This window comes from Rana temporaria, chromosome 2 (assembly GCF_905171775.1).
Source record: "Rana temporaria chromosome 2, aRanTem1.1, whole genome shotgun sequence".
NCBI lineage: Eukaryota > Metazoa > Chordata > Amphibia > Anura > Ranidae > Rana > Rana temporaria.
Window position 1 is genome coordinate 258,977,819 of NC_053490.1, and position 19,794 is coordinate 258,997,612.

Sequence of the window (19,794 nt, forward strand, 5' to 3'; positions counted from 1 at the left end):
CAATACGGTTGCGAAACCAAGGCCTTTTTTGGCCAAAAGGGAGTAATCAGAATTAGGTTTGTTTTTTCTTCCCTGAATTTCCTTAGGACCAACCGGATTAGGGGAAAGGGGGGAAAAGCGTAGCACAGCTGGTAATCCCAAGGATGGGCTAGAGCATCTATGCCCATCGCCTGATCCTCTCTGTGGAGAGAAAAGAACTCCTGGACCTTTGAATTTTGTTGGCTGGCAAAAAGGTCCACTTGAGGATGCCCCCATTCCTTGGAGATCATGTTGAATATCTCCTGATTCAGACTCCATTCTGCTTCTACTACTTTCCTTCTGCTCAGAAGGTCTGCCAACAGATTTTGGGACCCCTTTAGGTGAATCGCTGACAAAGAGGTCACGTTTTGTTCCGCCCAGGACAATAACTGGTTTGCCAATGCCATCAAACCTTGGCTCCTGGTCCAGCCTTGTTTGGTCACATAGGCTACTGCTGTTGTATTGTCTGATAAGATTTGTACATGACAACCCTTCAGTATCTGTTGAAAAGCCAGGAGACCCATAAAAATGGCTTTTAGTTCTCGCCAATTTGATGACCTCCTTGCTTCCACTTTGGACCAAGACCCTTGTGCAGTTTGCCCGTCCAGGTGAGCTCCCCATCCCCACGAACTTGCATCTGTTGTCAGACGCTTGTCCGAAGGAAGAACCCATGAGAGACCCTTTGACAGATTGGAAGGATCTCTCCACCACCAAAGGGCCCGTTTTACCCTTGATGTCGGTTTGAAATGTTTTTCCAGCGATTCCTGGTGAGACCACACTTGTAGGATGTTCCTCTGTAGGGGTCTGGAATGTAATCTCGCTCATTGGACGGCAGGAATCAAAGCCGTGAGCTGGCCTAGAACTGCCATGGCTGTCCGTATTGACACTGAGTCTGGATCTGACTCACTGCGGTAACGACTTTCTCTATCTTTTCCTGAGGGAGAAACACCTTCTGAAGGACTGAATTGATGGTGTAACCGGGAAACCTTGTCTCCTGTGCAGGGTCCAAGTTTGACTTTTCTAGATTCAATAGCCACCCTAGGCTCTTGATATGAGACTGGGACACCAGGAGATTTGTCACCAGCTGATCCTTTGAATGTGCAAAAAACAGGAGGTCGTCCAAATATGGAACAACCGAGACCCCCCCCTCAGCTTCAATGGTTCCAAGGCTTCCGCCATCACCTTTGTGAAAATCCTGGGGGATGATGAAAGGCCGAATGGCAGAGCCCTAAATTGTAGATGCCAGACTGAAGTCCCTAGGTTGATTGCCAGCCGGAGAAACCTTTGGGAGGCCTGAGCTATTGGTACGAGTAGGTAAGCATCCCTTAGATCCAGAGAAGCCATGAAGTAGTTTGGTGTTAACAGTTTCGTTATGGAGTGGATAGTGTCCATGCGGAAGTGCTTGTACCTTATGGACTTGTTCAGGATTTTCAGGTTCAGAATTAGCGAAATTTGCCTGAGGGCTTTTTTACTAGAAAAATGTGGAAGTAAAACCCTTTTCCCTCCTGTTTTGGGACCTGAATAATAAACTTCCTGTTGTATCAGATCCTTTAACAGGCTCATCATAGCGGAAGCTTTTTCCTGATCCCTTGGCAGGGCTGTTACATAAAACCTACATAGAGGGTATTCTGAGAACTCCAGGTTGTACCCTTGTGCAATAATGTTTTTTACAAAGGGACTTTTGGCCAATTGGTTCCATTGAAAAAAGAAAGCAGACAATCTTCCCCCCACTGGAGTCAGATTGTCATTTGTCTTTTGGGGTTTGATTTGAGGGGGATTTGAAAAGAATTCCTCCTCTTCCCCCTACCCTTTTGTGGAACCCAGCGCTTTTTGTTCTCCTCTCTATTTTTGTAGGTTTGCTGAAAAGCACGAAATATGGAGTTACTTACCGGTAACGTCCTTTTCCAGGAGTCTTTCAGGACAGCCACCTTAGAGAGATCCCGGCTCCTCCCCTCTCAGGAAACACCGCCTTCAATCAGAGATTTAAGCCTCATCCTCCCACTGGCCCTTCAGTTTATCACGAGCACCTCCGGCCAACTGGGGAGACACAAGAACACGTCATACAACACAAACATTACAATCTTACCTGACGGTCTTATGTGATGAGTCCTCAGACGTCCAGTACCTGGGTGGGTACCGGTGCTGTCCTGAAAGACTCCTGGAAAAGGACGTTACCGATAAGTAACTCCATATTTCCCTGGATCGTCTTTCAGGACAGCCACCTTAGAGAGGATAAGCGAGCACCTTACCTTAGGGTGGGACTACTGCTTGCAGAACTTTACGACCAAAGGCTTGGTCCTTTGCTGACAGCAGATCCAATCTGTAGTGCTTGACAAACGTGTTGAAGCTGGACCACGTTGCAGCCTTACAAATTTGCTCAGGAGAAGCACCAGCTTATTCCGCCTGTGAAGCTGCAGCCGCTCTAGTGGAATGTGCCCTGATCCCATCTGGGGGGTCTGACCCTCCTAACTCATAAGCTTGAACAATAGCCGATTTAAGCCATCTGGCTATAGTCCGTCTGGACGCCCTGGATCCTTTCTTAGATCCTGAAAATAATACAAAAAGGGACTCTGACTTTCTAAATTGTCTAGTGCATTCTAAGTATTGGAGAATGCACCTCCTAACATCTAAATTATGGAATGAACGTTCCTGTTCCCTCACAGGATTAGAACAAAAAGTGGGTAAGATGATTTCTTGGCTCCTATGAAATCTTGAAGCCACCTTTGGCAAGAAGGCCGGATCGGTTTTGAAAATAACCCTGTCCGGAAAAATTTGAAAATAAGGGGCCCTGATGGAAAGGGCTTAGAGTTCGCTGACTCGTCTTGCCGTGGTAATTGCCACTAAAAACACAGTTTTGAGGGTAATTAGTTTCAAAGAACAGGATTCTAGTGGTTCAAAAGGCTCTTTTGTAAGAGCCTGTAAAACCAAAGAGAGGTTCCAAACTGGAAGGGAAGAGGTTCTAACTGGCCTCTGTCTACTTAGACCCTTGAAGAACCTTGCTATCCAAGGGTCTAACGCTAGTTGTTTTTCTAGAAAGACGCTCAACGCAGAAACTTGTCCTTTCAATGTGCTAAGTGCTAGACCTTTGTCTGCACCTGACTGTAGGAATTCTAGCACTGCCACTGAACTATGAACGTCAAAGGAGCCTTCTGAGCACCATATGTTAAAACGTCTCCACACCTTACAGTAGATGTTTTGAGTTTCTACTTTCCTACAATTTAGGAGAGTCTTAATTAGACGCTCAGAAAAACCCCTGCCCCTCAACAAATGACTCCTCAGAAGCCAGGCTGCCAGGTTCCACCTGTCTATGTGAGGGCAGCAGAATGGACCCTGAGAAAGAAGGTCGGTCTGGGCCGGAAGGATCCAAGGAGGTTCTATTGCCAGGTTCCTTAGAATGGAGAACCACGGTCTCCTCGGCCAATAAGGAGCGATCAAGATGAGGATCGTATTCTCCCCTTGCAACTTCCTCATCCTCCGGACCAGCGAGCTCCAAGCTGGCTGCAAAGCAGGGGGGCCTGAGGCAGCCCACAGCGCCACCCTAGGCAGAGAAAACGACGGACCTCCCAGCTTACTCTTTTCCCCAAAGAGACGCTGGGACGCACATGCGGCGCTGCAGGTGACGACACACTAGCCGGCCTGAGCGCCAAATTCAAACAATAAAAAAGTGAACTTTTTAGGCAGAAGAAATCAATCTTCTAAAAATTGCCCAATAAGCCTCAGCTTCCCCAGCCATCGGCTCCTGGTTCCACAGCGGTGTCTCCCCACCGGAGGAAACACCATAACTGAAGGGCCAGTGGGAGGATGAGGCTTAAATCTCTGATTGAAGGCGGTGTTTCCTGAGAGGGGAGGAGCCGGGATCTCTCTAAGGTGGCTGTCCTGAAAGACGATCCAGGGAAAATTATTTTTAACAGGTTCTTTTTTTTGGCAGGGAAGGCCTTCTTTTTGTCGGCTGTACTGTCCAGTACTTTTTCTAGATCTGGCCCAAAAAGTAAATCCCCTGAAAAGGGTAAACCACAAAGTTTGACTTTAGAGGCAGTGTCTCCTGTCCAGGTTTTAAGCCAGACTGCACGCCTGGCTGAATTTACTAAGGTAGAAGATCTAGCTGCCATCTTGATCGATTCAGCAGATGCGTCAGCCATGTACCTGATTGATTTTAAAATCAGGGGAAAAGATTCCAATAAATCTTTTCTTGGTGTGCCTGCTTCTACATGGCTCATCAGTTTTTCCACCCAGCACTCTAAGTTTCTTGCCACCACTGTGGAAGCCATAGCGGGTTTAAGACTGAGTGACGTAAAATCCTAAGCCTTTTTCAGCAGGGAGTCTGCCCCCCTTCTATCCATGGCGTCCTCTAATACCCCCATGTCCTCAAACGCAAGATCTGTGCGTCTTGACACCAGAGAGAAAGCCGCATCTACTCGTGGCTTCTTATTCCAGACTTCCGAATCCTTATCTTCAAAGGGGAATCTCTTTCTTAGGCTTTTAGAAAAGAAAGGACCACTTTCCGGATCTTTCCACTCTTTAATTTGATCCGATACTACCTTGTGGACTGGGAACACTTTATGTTTGGAGTCATCCAGCCCCTGGTACATTTTGTTGTGAAGAGACAATTGTACCTTTTCTTCTGGATTTCAAGTGTAGTATAAATTGCACTGAGCAGATCGTCCACTTCGTCTAAAGAGACTTTGTATCTGGAACTTCTGCTATCCTCTTCCTCTTCATCTGAATCTCTGACTGAGCGAAGAGTACTTGTCCCTTCATCCCCTGAATCTCCAAACTCTGACCTAGAGGTGGAGACTTTTGGGCTGGGTGGTGATTGCTGGGGTTCAGATACTGCTGGACTGTGAACCAACATGGTTTTAACTGAACTCCGAGAACTTGTGGGTTCTCGCACCGAGGAAAACAAATCCTTATATTGTTGGGATGTCTCTTCCTCCACCAGTTCCCCGATACAGGTTCTGCACATTGCCTTCTGCCATGTATCTTTAAGAGGGTTCTTGCAGGAAGGACACATCCTTTGAGTTGGTGGTTTTTTAATTTTCAGTTTTTCCTGAAGAAACATAAAGAGGAGAGATGTCCCACTTAAATTTTTTTTCTTTTTCTTTTTTTTAAAAGAAAACCACCACCAAACCAAAAGGAAAAACACCAGAATAAACAACCACCACCACAAGTGCAGGCTGACAGGGACCGGGAAAAGTTTAACTCTGACCCTGCAGCACAGGCTCCTTTAAGGAGGACAATTGCATAAAAACATTATGTCCATGAGGTAAAGAATTAAGGCACCATTGTACCCCTCTTACCTGGACCTGAGCAGTGTCTGGGGCGCCTGTCTCTGCCATCGCTGTCGATCCCTCCTCCATCATAGCAGGGAAAGCAGCTGGGACCATCTGATTTTTAAATTTCCCGGGTCCGGCGTCAGAGATGGCCGGAACCGGAAGACGCCGCTCTATAGGCCTGTCCTCTAGCCTCTGCGTTCCAGGCGGCGTGGACCAAGCGCCGCCACGCCCCTACAGGAAGCTGCACAACTGTGCGTGACGTCACCCGCCTGCCAGGATCCAGAACCGCTATGCGGAGACTGTTAACACAGCAAAACACCGCCCGACCACCTGAGCCTAAGCCTAAGCCTGCGGACCCCGGGCTCCACAGCGCTGACTTCCTGCAGAGCCTTGGCTGCCACTGAGCATGGAGAGGCTGAGGACTCCGGAACACCCCCCATTCGCCACGGGGGGGGGGGGGGGGGGCTGGGATGGCCGCTGCACACCAGGCAGAATCTCAAAGAAAAAAAAAAGGTAAGCCCACTCCTCTCCCCTTGGAGAGAGCGCAGCTCTTCTGGCCCACAATATGTACTTCCACCATGGCGGAGGAAACACAATAACTGAGGCCATGGTGGAAGAGGAGGGTTTTAAAAGGATCAGCATGTGTTTCCTAATGAAGAGGCAGAGCTGCGCTCTCTCCAAGGTTGTCCTGAAAGGCGAGTTGAGAAAACAGTGATCTCGCGGTGAATCCGCCGCAGAGACCACAGTTATCGTTGAAAGGACCGCTCACTGAAAAGATGGATATCTTGGTTGTGGCAGTAGCTGCTGCCGTTACCGAGATATCCATCTTTAAAAAATGATGTATATATACAGTGAGCGGGCCTTAATTGGTTGAAAAGCGCTGAAGGTTTAATACGGGGCACAAGAGGAGAATTCAGGTAACTAGGGACATCCAAAGGCTTTCCAAATGAGGGATGGGCAACACAGCAAAGATTAAACAGAACTACAAGAACCAACAGGTAAACAGAGGCCATCAACAAAGCCTTCTGAAGAACCCAACTGAAGCTGGTATCGGCTAAGCCCAGAACATCCACTTGTCGCATCACCAGGAGGACCTGTCACTGACACAGATGACATGCAGATAAAGAACGAAAAAACCTTGCCATTACAATAAAGAAAGAGTGAATAGCATTTTCAGTAGAAGACGGACAGCGTTGGCTTCCATACTTTTCTCATGATGGCTGCTTTTGGAACTTTGAGAGTACCGGAGGATCCGAGTTGGAGCCCTAGGAACGCCAGGCCTGCTAGCCATTCGCTGCGGTGGGAGGATCGCAATAACCCAGGCTGGGTGACAAGCTATTATCTGAGGAGCTGATAAGCCTTCATTCTGTGTGGTGGCAGTTTTACATTGTCCCCTTGTCTATGGAAGATTATTCACAGGGTGTTGCTGTGTTTATGCTTCTTGGACACATGTGAAGAGACACATTTTGATGGTTCAACTCAGAAAGGTTATAGGGTGTTATAGCACTTAACCTTTTAAAACCCCTGAGGAAAGGGTTTCTTTCCACACCTTTACTGCATTTTCAGTTTTTCACTAATCAATACTGTTATTTAGTTTTCATTTGTGGATACATTTGACCCTTCATTATTAGCGCAGCTTCATTTGTTTATTAGGCTTAAGCGTGCCCGAAGACATAAGCACATTGGATAATCCAGGGCTTGTCGTCTTCTGTTCCAAGCCAACAAGATGTCTTGTTGTAAAAGCCTGGAATGGAACTGGGCATAGGGCACGGCCTCAAAGGAGGATACCATCCTCCCTAGAAGACTCATACAGAGCCGAATGGAGGGTTGTCTGGTGCTCCTTATCTGACGCACAGCACTGTGTGTATTATGGAGAAAAGAAAAATTTTTGCGCCAGCCTAATTGTATAACAATCAAGTCCTTGTGAATACACACAATCAATGTGATAATAAAGTCCAAAAAAACTGAAGTTCTGGAACAAACAACACCCGGTGCACTGATGATTGAGTGAGCCACCACCACATGGACTGAGGCTTACCAGAAAACAGATAAATATCAGTGTTTATCTATTACTCCACAGCGGGATATCCAGGGAAATGGGATCACAACACAGGATGGAATCGAAAGTGCAGCATAGATCTTTGAACCATAGAATCCACGGAGGGATGCGACTGGTTGGTATAGACAGATCCTTATAGCCCGTTCCGGGAGCCCAGCAATATGTCATATAAGGAAAGAACCGCACATAGCGTAATACGTCCACAAAAATATTTAATTAAAAGTTAAAAACCTACTTACATCAATGATATGTAATACAGGCATGTAAGAAATAAATGCCGGCCGGCATACACAGGAGCCCTTCCTCCTCGTACGAACGCGGTGACGTCACTGCACGTCGTTAACCCAGACGCGTTTCGTCATACGTTGACGTTTTCATCCCATTCACAAGGACTTGTTTGTTATACAATTAGGCTGGCGCAAAAAAATTTCTTTTCTCTATATATTTGTGTTAGGTGACGTTTTTTGCTGCCTCCCCACTTATTCACTTATTTAATCACAATTATTTTTGGTTAGCGCAATTTTTTCCTTTTTTCACTGTGTGTATTATGTTCTGTTCTAGAGCCTGCAATGAGTGATCTCTAAGCAGGTCATCCAGATACCCGAGCACCAGAATCCGTTGGGCCCTTAAGACCCAGTACTGGTGCTAGGACCTTTGTAAACACCCGGGGAGCTGTAGCAAGCCCAAAGGGTAGAGCCAAAAACTGAAAATTACATTCCTCTACTGTAAAACGTAGGAACCTCCGATTAGGCTGAAAGATAGGTACGTGTAAATGTGCGTATTTTATATTGATGGAGACTAGAAAGTCTCCCCTCTGGAGTGAGGCTACTACTGAGCGGACAGACTATCCAAAAGGACTGTATTAATAGATACTTGTTCAGGGATCTTAGGTCCAAAATGGACCTTTCGTCCCTGTTTGGTTTTTGAACCGTAAACAGGTTTGAGTAAAACCCTGTGCCCCTTTCGGATTCAGGAACCTCTACAATCACCAATTGATGCACTAGATGTAGTGCCTGAAGCAATACGTTTAATTTTGAAGGAATGATGGATCTTAAACCCCCCCGCAACTCCAGCTTGTAACCACAAGAAAGAAATTGAGGTGACACACTCGTCCTGAATCATTGTTCTCCAAATGTCCGCAAAGTGCAGCAACCTTCCCCCCCGCCCGATGGAGAGGGGGCGTCCCCTCAAAAGGAGGGCATGGTGCTGGGTTCGGAAGAATTTTGGACCCAGGGCCTTTTCTGGCCCTGGCCTTGCCACTGGCCCTAGCACCTTGTTGGCAGTGGAACCACCTTCACATGGAGACATTTGAGGAAGCAGTCCCTGAGGTTTTAAACGAGGGACGTCTGGCGCTTTTCTTCTCAGGAAGTAGAGAACTTTTCCCTCTGGTAGTCTTTTGGATACATTTATTTGTCCAAATAAAAGTTCCCCATGAAAAGGGAAACCTGCCAATAACTTTTTACAAGAAAGCTTGGCTGACCAGTTCTTAAGCTACATAAGTCTGCGCATATGTACAGAAAAGCGAGCCAAACTAGAAACCTGCTGTATCGAATCCTTTAAAGGCGTCAACAGCAAAACACAGTGCTCGAGGAATATCTGTTTTACTTTCAGGCAAGGCCTATCAGGCTGTTTGACCTGATCCTTTACGGACTGGCAGATACCAATTGCTGCAACAGCTGGATAAATGGCTGAATAGCTGAACGGCCAAAGAAAAGGAAGCCTTTAATAATGACTCCAATTTCTTGTCAACAGGGTCTTTCAAGCCATGTGTGTTATCTTCTGGACAAGTTAGGTTCTTGTATAAGGAAGAGACTGCTGCATCTACGGCTGGCATGCTCCATTATTTAACAAACGTATCATTCATGGGATATAAAAGGGAAAACCTCTTAGGATCAAAAGCCTCTGCGACTGAGAGGCAGACATCAACTGGATTTTTTTTGTCCAGATTGCTCGGAAGCAGACTCATCTGCCGGGCTCTCCACAGAATCCTGTGTTTTAAGCTCTTCCCTATCCTCAACCCATTCCTGCTCCAGACTAGGAGGCTCTGGGGAGGGGATCTGCCACGCTTCTTGTAACCCTGTGGGATTGAGGCAATCATGCCAGCAATCCTGTGCTCTAACCCAGCTAGGGCCGAGGACAGTTCATCCTTGGTGCTAATGGGTGAAGCAGCAGCGTTGACTGTAGGCACAATACCAGACAGGCGCAGCAACCCAGATTGCCCCAGAAGCCTCTGGCCCTTCAGGGGATAAAACACAAAGGATACGACCACTAGGTTCATCAGGAACTACTGACGACATAGGTGTGCCTTTCCCTGTAGTGTTAGTCCCTTTTTTTTTTAAGACATTTACTAGCCACGAAAAGAGTATTTGGGTTTAGTATTAAAACACCTCAGAAGGAAGACCCTTTAATAGGGCTCACCAAGCCTCTATGCAACAATCCTGCTAAGCACCTTTAGCCTACCAAGCAACAACTCACGTGACCCAGGTAAGGAAAAAATGAACCGCTGCAAGTGTCTGTTCAACTGCCTTCTGGAAGTACCGCATGCTTGGCCTACACAGCTTAAATAAGCTGGGTGTGCGCCGGAACGTTCTGTGCGTGTGTGCGCACGCACGTGCACGGTACCAGCGTGGCTGTATTCGCGTACAATGCAAATCTTTGTGTGCCCAGATAAAGGCTACTGTGCATCAAAGCTGCATGCACCATGGCCACCAAAAAAACTGCCAAGTCCAGCAGCGCTTTTGAAAATGCACGTGCACAATGGCCACCAAACAACTGTTGAGCACAGCGGCACTCTTAAAAACCACCAGACACAAGCAAAAAAAAAAAAAAAAGTACACTGTGCAAACACCCACAGCTAGCCCAAAACTCCCCTGTATGGTCACCGCACACAATCACTGGGACACCCCACAATAATAATAAAAGGTGTTTCACTTACCTGTCCAGGCGCAGGGCAGCTTATAAATTAGGAGCCCAATCTTCACCCTTCATGGCGGGTTTCTGGCACTTGAGGACCTTCAAGGACTGGGTACCCTTTTCATGTTTAGGGTCCACTCCCTTGGCCCTTTACACCCTGCAGGAATGCCCAGAGGGCACATTACAGGCAAAACCTTGCAGGATCTTGAGTTTTCTTTGCGAGGCTCGTATACCATTTATCCAAGCATATAAAGCCTGTGTCAAATGGATCCGATTAGTCGATCCCTCGATTCCTTTAAGAACCGGTTGTGGGACTAGAGACCTGGAGCTCAGAGAGCTCAACCAAACCGTGCCATCCACCTAGACACTGGTAAAAAAAACTAGCCCGACTCTGTGCCCCATGATGTGTGAAAAAGAAAATAGGATTTTTTCGACATACTTACCTGTAAAATCTTCTTTGAGTACATCATGGGACACAGAACCCTCTTTTTTGAGGATTCAGTGCTTGCTACAAAACTGAAGTGCTTCCTGTGTGGAGGGGGATCACTTCCTGTCTAAAGACCAGTGTCTACCCATGTCCATTCACCTGGAGATGGAGTATAACCCAGCAGGTAATGAATATTAGCCTGACTCTCATCGTGTCCCATGATGTATGAAAAAGAAAATCAAATTCTAGAAAATCAGATAAATAATAAAAGTCCAGATATTCAGTAAGTTGAACTATAAACCCCAGACAACAGCAGCAGAGAACATCCACGGGTGGGAACAGACTGTGCATTTATTTTTATTCAAGTGTATTTTTCAAACAAATTGTATTTGAAAGACCGATGCGCAAATACAGTGCAAAATAAAATATTTTAAATGACCGCCATTTTACTCTCTAGGGTCTCTGCTAAAAAATATATATAACGTTTGGGGTAATTTTCTAGCAAAAAATACTGATTTTAACTTGTAAGGAACAAAAGTCAGAAAAAGGCTGAGTTTTTAAGATTTATGGGTTTGGGGTTTTTCCTGACTTATATTTGCCTAGGTGGATGCAGGATGGGTATAATCCTGCATCTGTCTCCGGCGACTCTACACTGAGAGCCAATCGATCGAACACAAGATACAATGTTTTTTTTTATCTCACACCGGGCAATGTTGCGATATAACTTGGCAGGCTGCCTTTTCCACTGAATCGTGGAAATGCTGGATTAAAATCATGAGGGGGGGTTTGATTTGAGATCGCGATTTTTTTAACGAATAATCATGCAGCACTATAACATACATACACACACACACACACACACACACACACACACACACACACACACACACACACACACACCACTACATACACTTGACACTCTTCATCCATCATAATTCATACCCTCAGAATCACACCTCATACTCTCATACTTTAGCGACGCAAGACACAGCTCCTCCTTGACAAGCAGCCATTTTGGAAAGGCAACCATCTTGGGGGACTCTGGTAACGACCATTGTGTGTCAGCAGCCATTTTGGAAGGGTAATTATGTTACATTGATCTTTCCTGAGTCATTGATTATTTGCATATACTTATTTTTGATTATATATGACATTTAGATTATTATTCCCCAATGTAACAACTATTGTAGATTTTTCTTTAACTTTTACTTTTCTAAATTATCATTTTTTGTTTGGTTAGCATACCACTTTTTTTACGTAACCCAACTGTTGGCTGCTTAAAACAAAGACGTTTTTGTCTGATGGTCAATTATATAGATCTCTATGGTTATTGTGTCTACGGGAACAAATCTGTCCTTTTGTTTCATTCGTATGGTTTTAAAAGCCATTAGGGAATATTGTGAATAATTTTGCATTTTATGCAAGACTTTATTATGTCATCCATAATCTAACTATTTAAAGTGAATATATGTCTAGTGAATATTCCATATTTAGTCTGTATTTATATAGTTTGATGTGTGCTTTTAAAAATAAATTTGATTGATAATAACAACTAATTATAATTATCGTTCAGGAAATTAATTCTCAAACTCATGACACACAATTCAAAAAGCATAAGCAAAGGGTAATGGTAATCAATTACTTTCAAACTTTAACCAGAAATTCAAGCATAAGCAAAATTTCCAAATGACTAATCTACAGTATAAGGCCCCTTTCACACAGGTGGACTGATCGTGTACACCTCTCAGTTTTTTTTTAGACAGACACGATCGGACCCCCCCCCCCCCCATTGCCCTCTATGGAGTGGCGGGTGTCAATGGACATGTGTGTTGACACCTGCCGACATCCGAACCGATGGATGAGGGATCTGTTCCATCTGTCTGATAGGTCGGATGGCTGTAAAAACTGAAAAGAATACTCATGTAAAGCCATTATCTACAATGTTCTCGTTTATTTGAAAACATAATCTTTAAAGGAGTTGTAAAGTCTCATGATTTTTCTCTTTAATGCATTCTATGCATCAAGGTGAAAAAAAATTCTGTGCTGCAGCTGTCCCCCAGAGCCCTCCCTTTTCTTACCTGAACTCAATCATTCCAGAGACGAGAACAAGCCCAGAAGCTCCAGCTACTGTCTCGGGTCCTCATTGGACAGATTGATAGCAGTGGGAACCATTGGCACTCACTGCTGTCAATCAAATCCAGTGAAACAGGAGCTGGGGGGCGAGTCCGAGTCCTGCTGGATGTGTCAATGGACGCCGCAGCAGGACTCAGGAGCGTGCCTGCACGAGTGCCCCCATGGAAAGCGGCTCTCCGTGGTGGCATTTGATGAAAAGAAGGAGGAGGAGGATCCAGGAACGCTGTCGGGACACTTCAGAAAAGGAGGATCAGGGCCCGCTTGTACAAAACCCTTGAACAGAGCAGGGACGTTTTTTTTTTTAAACAAACCTTTACAATTACTTCAACAACAAAAACAGGACTTTTTTTTCTTAAAATAAACTGCCTGGAAATTTGGCACAGACAGATTTTGGCAAAGTGTCACTTGTGCATTTTTAAAATTGGTGCAACATGCGCCAAATTCATGTACTGGTCTAGAATTTGTACTTGAATTTGGCACATGCTGCACCACTTTTAGAATGCATGCAAGACAATTTTGCAAAAATCTGTCTACGTCAGTTTCTCTGTCTGTACATCATAAATGAGTTGCTCTTAATTAGCTGCACTTTCTTAAATCAGGAACTGTTGGTATTTTATTTCAAATTTGGAGCATTCAACGTGCCACAATGTAGAAGTGACGCATTCAATGCTCCACAATGTAAAAGTGGCATATTTTAGAACTACCCGAATTTGGTGTACAAGTCGCTGTCAGAACCAAAAGGATTCGCAAATGCTTCATGGATTTGGTGCAATACATTACCAGAGGGGATTAAAAGGCAGAAAAATGAATTGAATTCCCCAAATAGTGTTTAGGACTGTATTCACGTGTATAGATTAAAGTGGATGTAAACACTTTCCTATACCCAGTGAAGTGATAAGCCTCAGATAATAAACAGATCGTGTTACAAATCTTTCTTTCTCTTCCAGCAGTGGGTGTGGAGTCTGGGCTTACACTGTGTGAGCTGATTGGAGGAAAGGCACTCCCCACCCCCTCCACATAGGCAAAGGAACATGCAGAGCTGTAGTCTAAATAGACAAGCACTCTGCCCATCTTCCTCTAAGCACCCTTCCCAACACAATTTTTCAGCTGCTGTTATCTCATGTGTCGGAGAACTTGTCAGAAGTGATCATGCTGATAACAGAGGAATGGAGCAGCAGAAAGGTAGGGCACCTAGAGCTTTGGAGAGAGATAAGTAAATACTACAGGTAGATGTGCTTAGGTAAAATTTCATGAATGGGGTTTTCAACCACTTTAAGCAAATGCTTAGAATAGATAATACAAAAGAAAGAGTGAGGATAATTTATCAAAGGAATACAAACTGTTCACAAAGTGAATATGGTGAAACGGTTAAATGTGTTCATCCAGTCACACAATAGTAACCCCCCCCAATAGCCCATTTTCCTCGCCAATAATTGGAAATACAGCTTTACCTCATTTCCCAAGCTAAATGAACATACACTTTTCAAAAATACATGATTAGTCTATTGAAGTAAACATGTGCTCTGTCTATGCTCATTAAGGTATTTGCTTTTACTGCTTCAGAATATGTAATTTAAGCCATAACAGGCTACAATTCACCTTGTAGCTATAGGCATTGTGGAGAAATTCACCTTCACATTTCATAACAGAGGCACTAAAATCACAGCTCCTCGAAAGACAGGTCTTCAAAGGATCCAAACTTCTTTTTGTTCCCAGAGTCGTACTCATGTGTGCTCAAAAGAAAAAACAGAGTGCGCCAATCTGAGTGCAGTAAGCCCAAATTTAATAGCTGGAGTAAAATAAAATAAATGTACATATACAAAATGCCTACTCACAAATTTGAGGTAGATGGTAGGCAAAGAGACCAAAATTGGGAGATGTGGGCGATCAGCAAATGGATATGTGCCTGGAGTCCTGCAGTGGTCTTGGCTGGCGGGCAATATGGTGATGTATATGTGTGCATATTGTATATGTAATATACATAAGCGTATATATATATATATATATTTTTACATTTATTATATTTTATATATTTTTATATATTACTAATAATTTTTAATATAATTAATAATAATAATTTTTAGGATAATTTTATTATTATGTATTGTAATGTGAGGTATTTTAAACATTTAACATACTGGTAATGATGATTTCCTAGATATATATATATTATATATTGATGTTATCATGATCATTCATTTATTTATAATTCCCCCCTTTTCATTACCTGGTTTTTAACATTTCGTTTCTATGTGAGCTGTATAATACCCCATAATGTTTGTTTTACATATTAATAACACATTTAAGTTGCATTGTATATTGCGCTGGTGCAGTGCTTATACGCTTGCTATCTCTGTTATTTTAGTCAATGTTGTTAAATTGATGTTTGCTGCCAGCCTATCACAGCATTTCATATCCTTTTTAATACGTCTGTACCCTATGGACAGCATGGATCTGATGAAACAGCTGACGCTGTGAAACGCGTTATCCTATTGGCCAGCACGGACCTGCACGTCACTTCCGGCACGACGACGGCACGCTGCGCTCCACGCTGAAGCGCACGCCGCATCCTCTGTGGCTTTGCGGTGTTCCTGTCCCCTGACACCGATTCCAACCCATCTGCTACAGCTTACATTCCGGATGCCCGCCAGCCAAGACCACTGCAGGACTCCAGGCACATATCCATTTGCTGATCGCCCACATCTCCCAATTTTGGTCTCTTTGCCTACCATCTACCTCAAATTTGTGAGTAGGCATTTTGTATATGTACATTTATTTTATTTTACTCCAGCTATTAAATTTGGGCTTACTGCACTCAGATTGGCGCACTCTGTTTTTTCTTTTGATCGTTTCAGAGCAATGCTTCTGCTTTAAGGTGCTGCCGCTAAGTGTTTCACACAGCCACTTGTACCACATTTCATTGATCCAGGACTTTCATTGGACACTTTTATTTTTGGACTTTAGCATTAGAATTGCATATACCTCATTTTATTCATTGGTTGCTCCACAGGTTCTTGCGCCACATTTCCGTTTTTTGCGTACTTATGTGTGCTGCATTTACATATGTTAATACTGCGAACAAATGCAGCTTGCTGTACCTTTTGTCACTGCAATAGTGTGAACCATGCACATTATCCAACATGGATTTTTGACCGTCTATGGAGTGGGAATGCATACCACTGCATCTGGCATGGATGGGCTATAAACCTGACATTCATGCTCATCCACACAGGCACAAATTCAAATAGTGTGAGAAGAGACTTCTTTATGTTTCCAGGTTTTCCTCCATGTTTTCCAGCGACAGCATGGAGCTGTGTGCAAGGAGCCTCTTTTTCCAGAGGGGTGTCAGCATGGAGCTGCATGCAGGCAGCCTGTGTTGGTGAATAGAGATTCAGTGGCTAAAAGATACTCACTTGCACATAAGAGTTTGACTGGTGTGCAGGGATGGGCGCATGTCCCCAGATGCAGACCGTCACCATACCTGTCAAATTTCCTGAAGAGTCTGTACAGCAGAAAATACTCCATTAACTAGCACAGGCTTCCAGCATGCAGCTCTACACTGCTCTGGATGTATAAACAAATGGCACTTAATGCTATATGGTCCTGCAAATGTGTCCTTAGTGCATCTGTTGTGATTTGGGGGATACATTACTTAACATAAATGGCTAGAAAGGCAAGTATTATAAAAGGTCTTTTACTACTTGTTGAAAATATGTAAAAAGTTCAATCTCCATAGTACGGGCACAAATTAACTTTAACTAAAATCAACCCCAGTAATTCTACCCTCCAAAATTTCGCTGCTACCTATCAGAATTCATCACTTTGTCCATCACAGACGTATAAACACAAAACTCTCCATAATCTAGGTTCTCTACTTACATAGTCTCTTCATCAATATCATTTTCTTCTGTATTGCTGGTGGCTGTGGAGCTGGCAGAGGAACAGCTGCCCTCCAAATGGTTCACTTCATCATCCCCAGCCAAATCAACATCCAGGTCTCCATCAGAGAGATCCTGCTGCGAACACAAGACATGTAGTGAATACATTGTGCTGTTCTATATACCATGACAACAGCAAAGTCACAGAAACCCAACACAATGAAAGAAAATTTGGCATTAAAGTAATTGTAAAGTATTTAATAAACACATCATACTTATCAGCTTTCTACAATGGATTTGCACAGAACAGGTCCTATCCTCCTCTTCTGGGGTCTCACTCCTGGCTTCTTCACCCTTCTGAGTGCCACATAGCAAGCCACTTTGGCAGAGGAGCACTTGTGCGGGCTCAACTTTGATCCGGGCTCTGTTCCTTACAGGCTCCCACTGCTGCCTTTAGAGCAGTGGTTCTCAACCTGGGGGTCGGGACCTCCTCGGGGGTCAAATGATGATTTGCCAGGGGTCACCAAATCCTGGGCTATTCCTGAAGCCCGCACCTCTTTTGCAGCCACCCAGCAGGGCTGTCCCTGGAGCCCACAGCCGCCCACTCAGCCTCTTTGCAGCCACCCATTCAGTTCACAACATGGCTGGGGGGGCAGAGACTCTAGGTCAGCTGACTAGTGAGGAATGTGAAGTGTGAGACATAGTGAGTAACACTACCTGTGATTATAGTTCCCATTAAAAGTCCCCACTACAGTTCTCAGATCAGCAAATTACCTTGATCAAGAGCACCTATGTTGGCTGATCAGAACTCTCCCACCAGCACTGCCACTCATCCCAACTCTCCCACCAGCACTGCCACTCATCCCAACTCCCCACCCCCAAGGAGTAGGGGAAAGAATAAGAATAGAGAATACATGGAAAGGATAGGAAAAGAGGGGGGACAACAAATAAAAAAGGGAGAGAAAGATTAAGAGAAAGAGCAAGAAAGACGGCTAGATTCAGGGATGGGAAAAAAAAAAAAAAAGAAGAAGAAGAAGTTAGGATAGAGAGATAAAAGGGAATGAAAGGAGAACAAAGAGTGGTACATATTAAAGTGTACCATAAGGGGTTTTAATACTTCACAAAATGTAAGGGTTAGGGGCGCAAATTAATTGTTTTGCCTTGGGTGCCGACGACCCACGCTATGAACATTTTTAATGTTAAGGGTCCCCACAACTTGGGAAATTTTATCAAGGGGTCACGGCACTAGAACGGTTGAGAACCACTGCTTTAGAGACACAGCGCTAGACCGAGATCAGGCTCAGGTAAATATTAAGAGGGGGCTGGTGGGAGCTGAACATAGGTTTTTTACCTTAACGCAGAGAATGCTTTAGAGGGTAACAAACCTTATGCCTCTACCACCACTTTAAAGAATACTACCAGGCATCAGCATGTTATACGTATGGACCAATGTAATTTTTTACAGTGCTGTAAAAAAGTATTTGCCCCTTGCCGATTTTAATTTTTTGCATATTTATCACACTTAAATGATTTGGATCAAATTTTAATATTACCCAAAGACAACCCGAGTAAATCCAAGATGAAGTTTTCAAATTTATTTTAGGGAAAAAATCTGTTCAAACCTCCCTGGCCCTATGTGAAAAAGTAATTGCCCCTTCCCACGCTGAATCATGAATGAACTGTGATTAACCACAATTTTTTGGAAAGCCAAATTAAATTTCACTTGCCACACCCAGGCCCGATTACTGCCAGACCTGTTAAATCAAGAAATCTCATAAACAGAAGCTGTCTGGCTAAGTGAAGCACACTAACAGATCACAAAAAGCCACACATCATGCCACAATCAAAATAAATAAATAATCAAGAACAGATTAGAAACAGTAATGAACATGTATTGATCTAGGAAAGGTTTCAAAGCCATTTCTAAGGTGTTGGAACTCCAGTGAACCACGGGGAGATAACTTGGAACAGTGGTGAACCTTCCCAGGAAGCAGGCCTACAAAAATTACTCCAAGAGCGTGACAACTCATCAAGGAGGTCATAAAAGAACCCAGATCATCTAAAGAACTGCAGGCCTCACTTGCCTCAGGTAAGATCAGTGTTCATGATTTAACAATAAGAAAGACTGGGCAAAAATGGCATCCATGGGAGAGTAACAGGGCCAAAGCCATTGCTGACCAAAAAGAACACAAAGGCTCACCTCACATTTACCAAAAAAAAAACATCTTGATTATCCCCAAGACTTAGGCAAATATTCTGTGGACTGATGAGACAACTTGACCTGTTTGGAAGGTGTGTGTCCCGTTACCACATTTCAGAAGAACATCATACCAACAGTCAGACATGGTGGTGGTAACGTGATGGTCTGGGGTTGCTTTGCAGCTTCGGGACCTGGACGACTTAACATGATTAATGGAACCATGGATTCTGAGCTCTACCAGAAAATCCAAAAGGAGTAGGTCTGGCCATCAGTTTGTGAGCTCAAGCGCACTTGGGTTATGATGACTATGATCCAAAGCACAACAGCCAAGGGCGGCACAACCAGTTATTAGGTTTAGGGGGCAATTACTTTCACATAAAGCCAGGCAGGTTTGGACAGCTTTTTTGCCCCAATAAATAAAACTCATTTAAAAAACTGAATTTTGTATTTACTCAGGTTTATATTTGTGTAATAAAAAAAATTTGATGATCAGAGTCATTTAAGTGTGACAAAAAAAATAAAAATAAGAAAAGGGGGCAAATACTTTTTCAAAGCATTATATATGACATACTTGGCCAATGCCACACGCTGGAGATCACTGAAATAGACAACGCTACTTTAGTGATCTCCACTTGCTTCCGGGTCTCACTTGCAGCTGCCCTCCTACATTGTGAAAGCAAGGAGGTCAGTAGCACAGTACAGCCACCATTGAGAGAAGGCATTGCATTTTCTGAATAAATGCAAAGTCTTCTCTGATTGAACAAGGTAGAAAGTGTAACCTCACTGCACCTCCTCTTCACCTCATCCAGAGAATGCTTTGCATTCATTCACAATATGCAAAGCAGTCTCTGAATGGTGCCAGTACTGAGTGGCAGACCTCCTGTGTTCACAAA

General features: G+C 44.0%; 1 protein-coding gene across 4 annotated transcripts in view; it reads right to left on the reverse strand.

Moving 5' to 3' along the window:
* Positions 1–19,794, reverse strand: part of TRIM37 (tripartite motif containing 37) — a 171,627-nt gene that overhangs the window by 50,856 nt on the left and 100,977 nt on the right. For 3 of the 4 annotated variants that reach the window (XM_040336830.1, XM_040336827.1, XM_040336829.1), the window contains exon 16: positions 16,703–16,839. In XM_040336830.1, coding sequence (XP_040192764.1) covers positions 16,703–16,839 — 137 coding nt within the window. The remainder of the gene's footprint in view (positions 1–16,702; positions 16,840–19,794) is intronic. The other variant, XM_040336828.1, reaches the window with a different exon arrangement.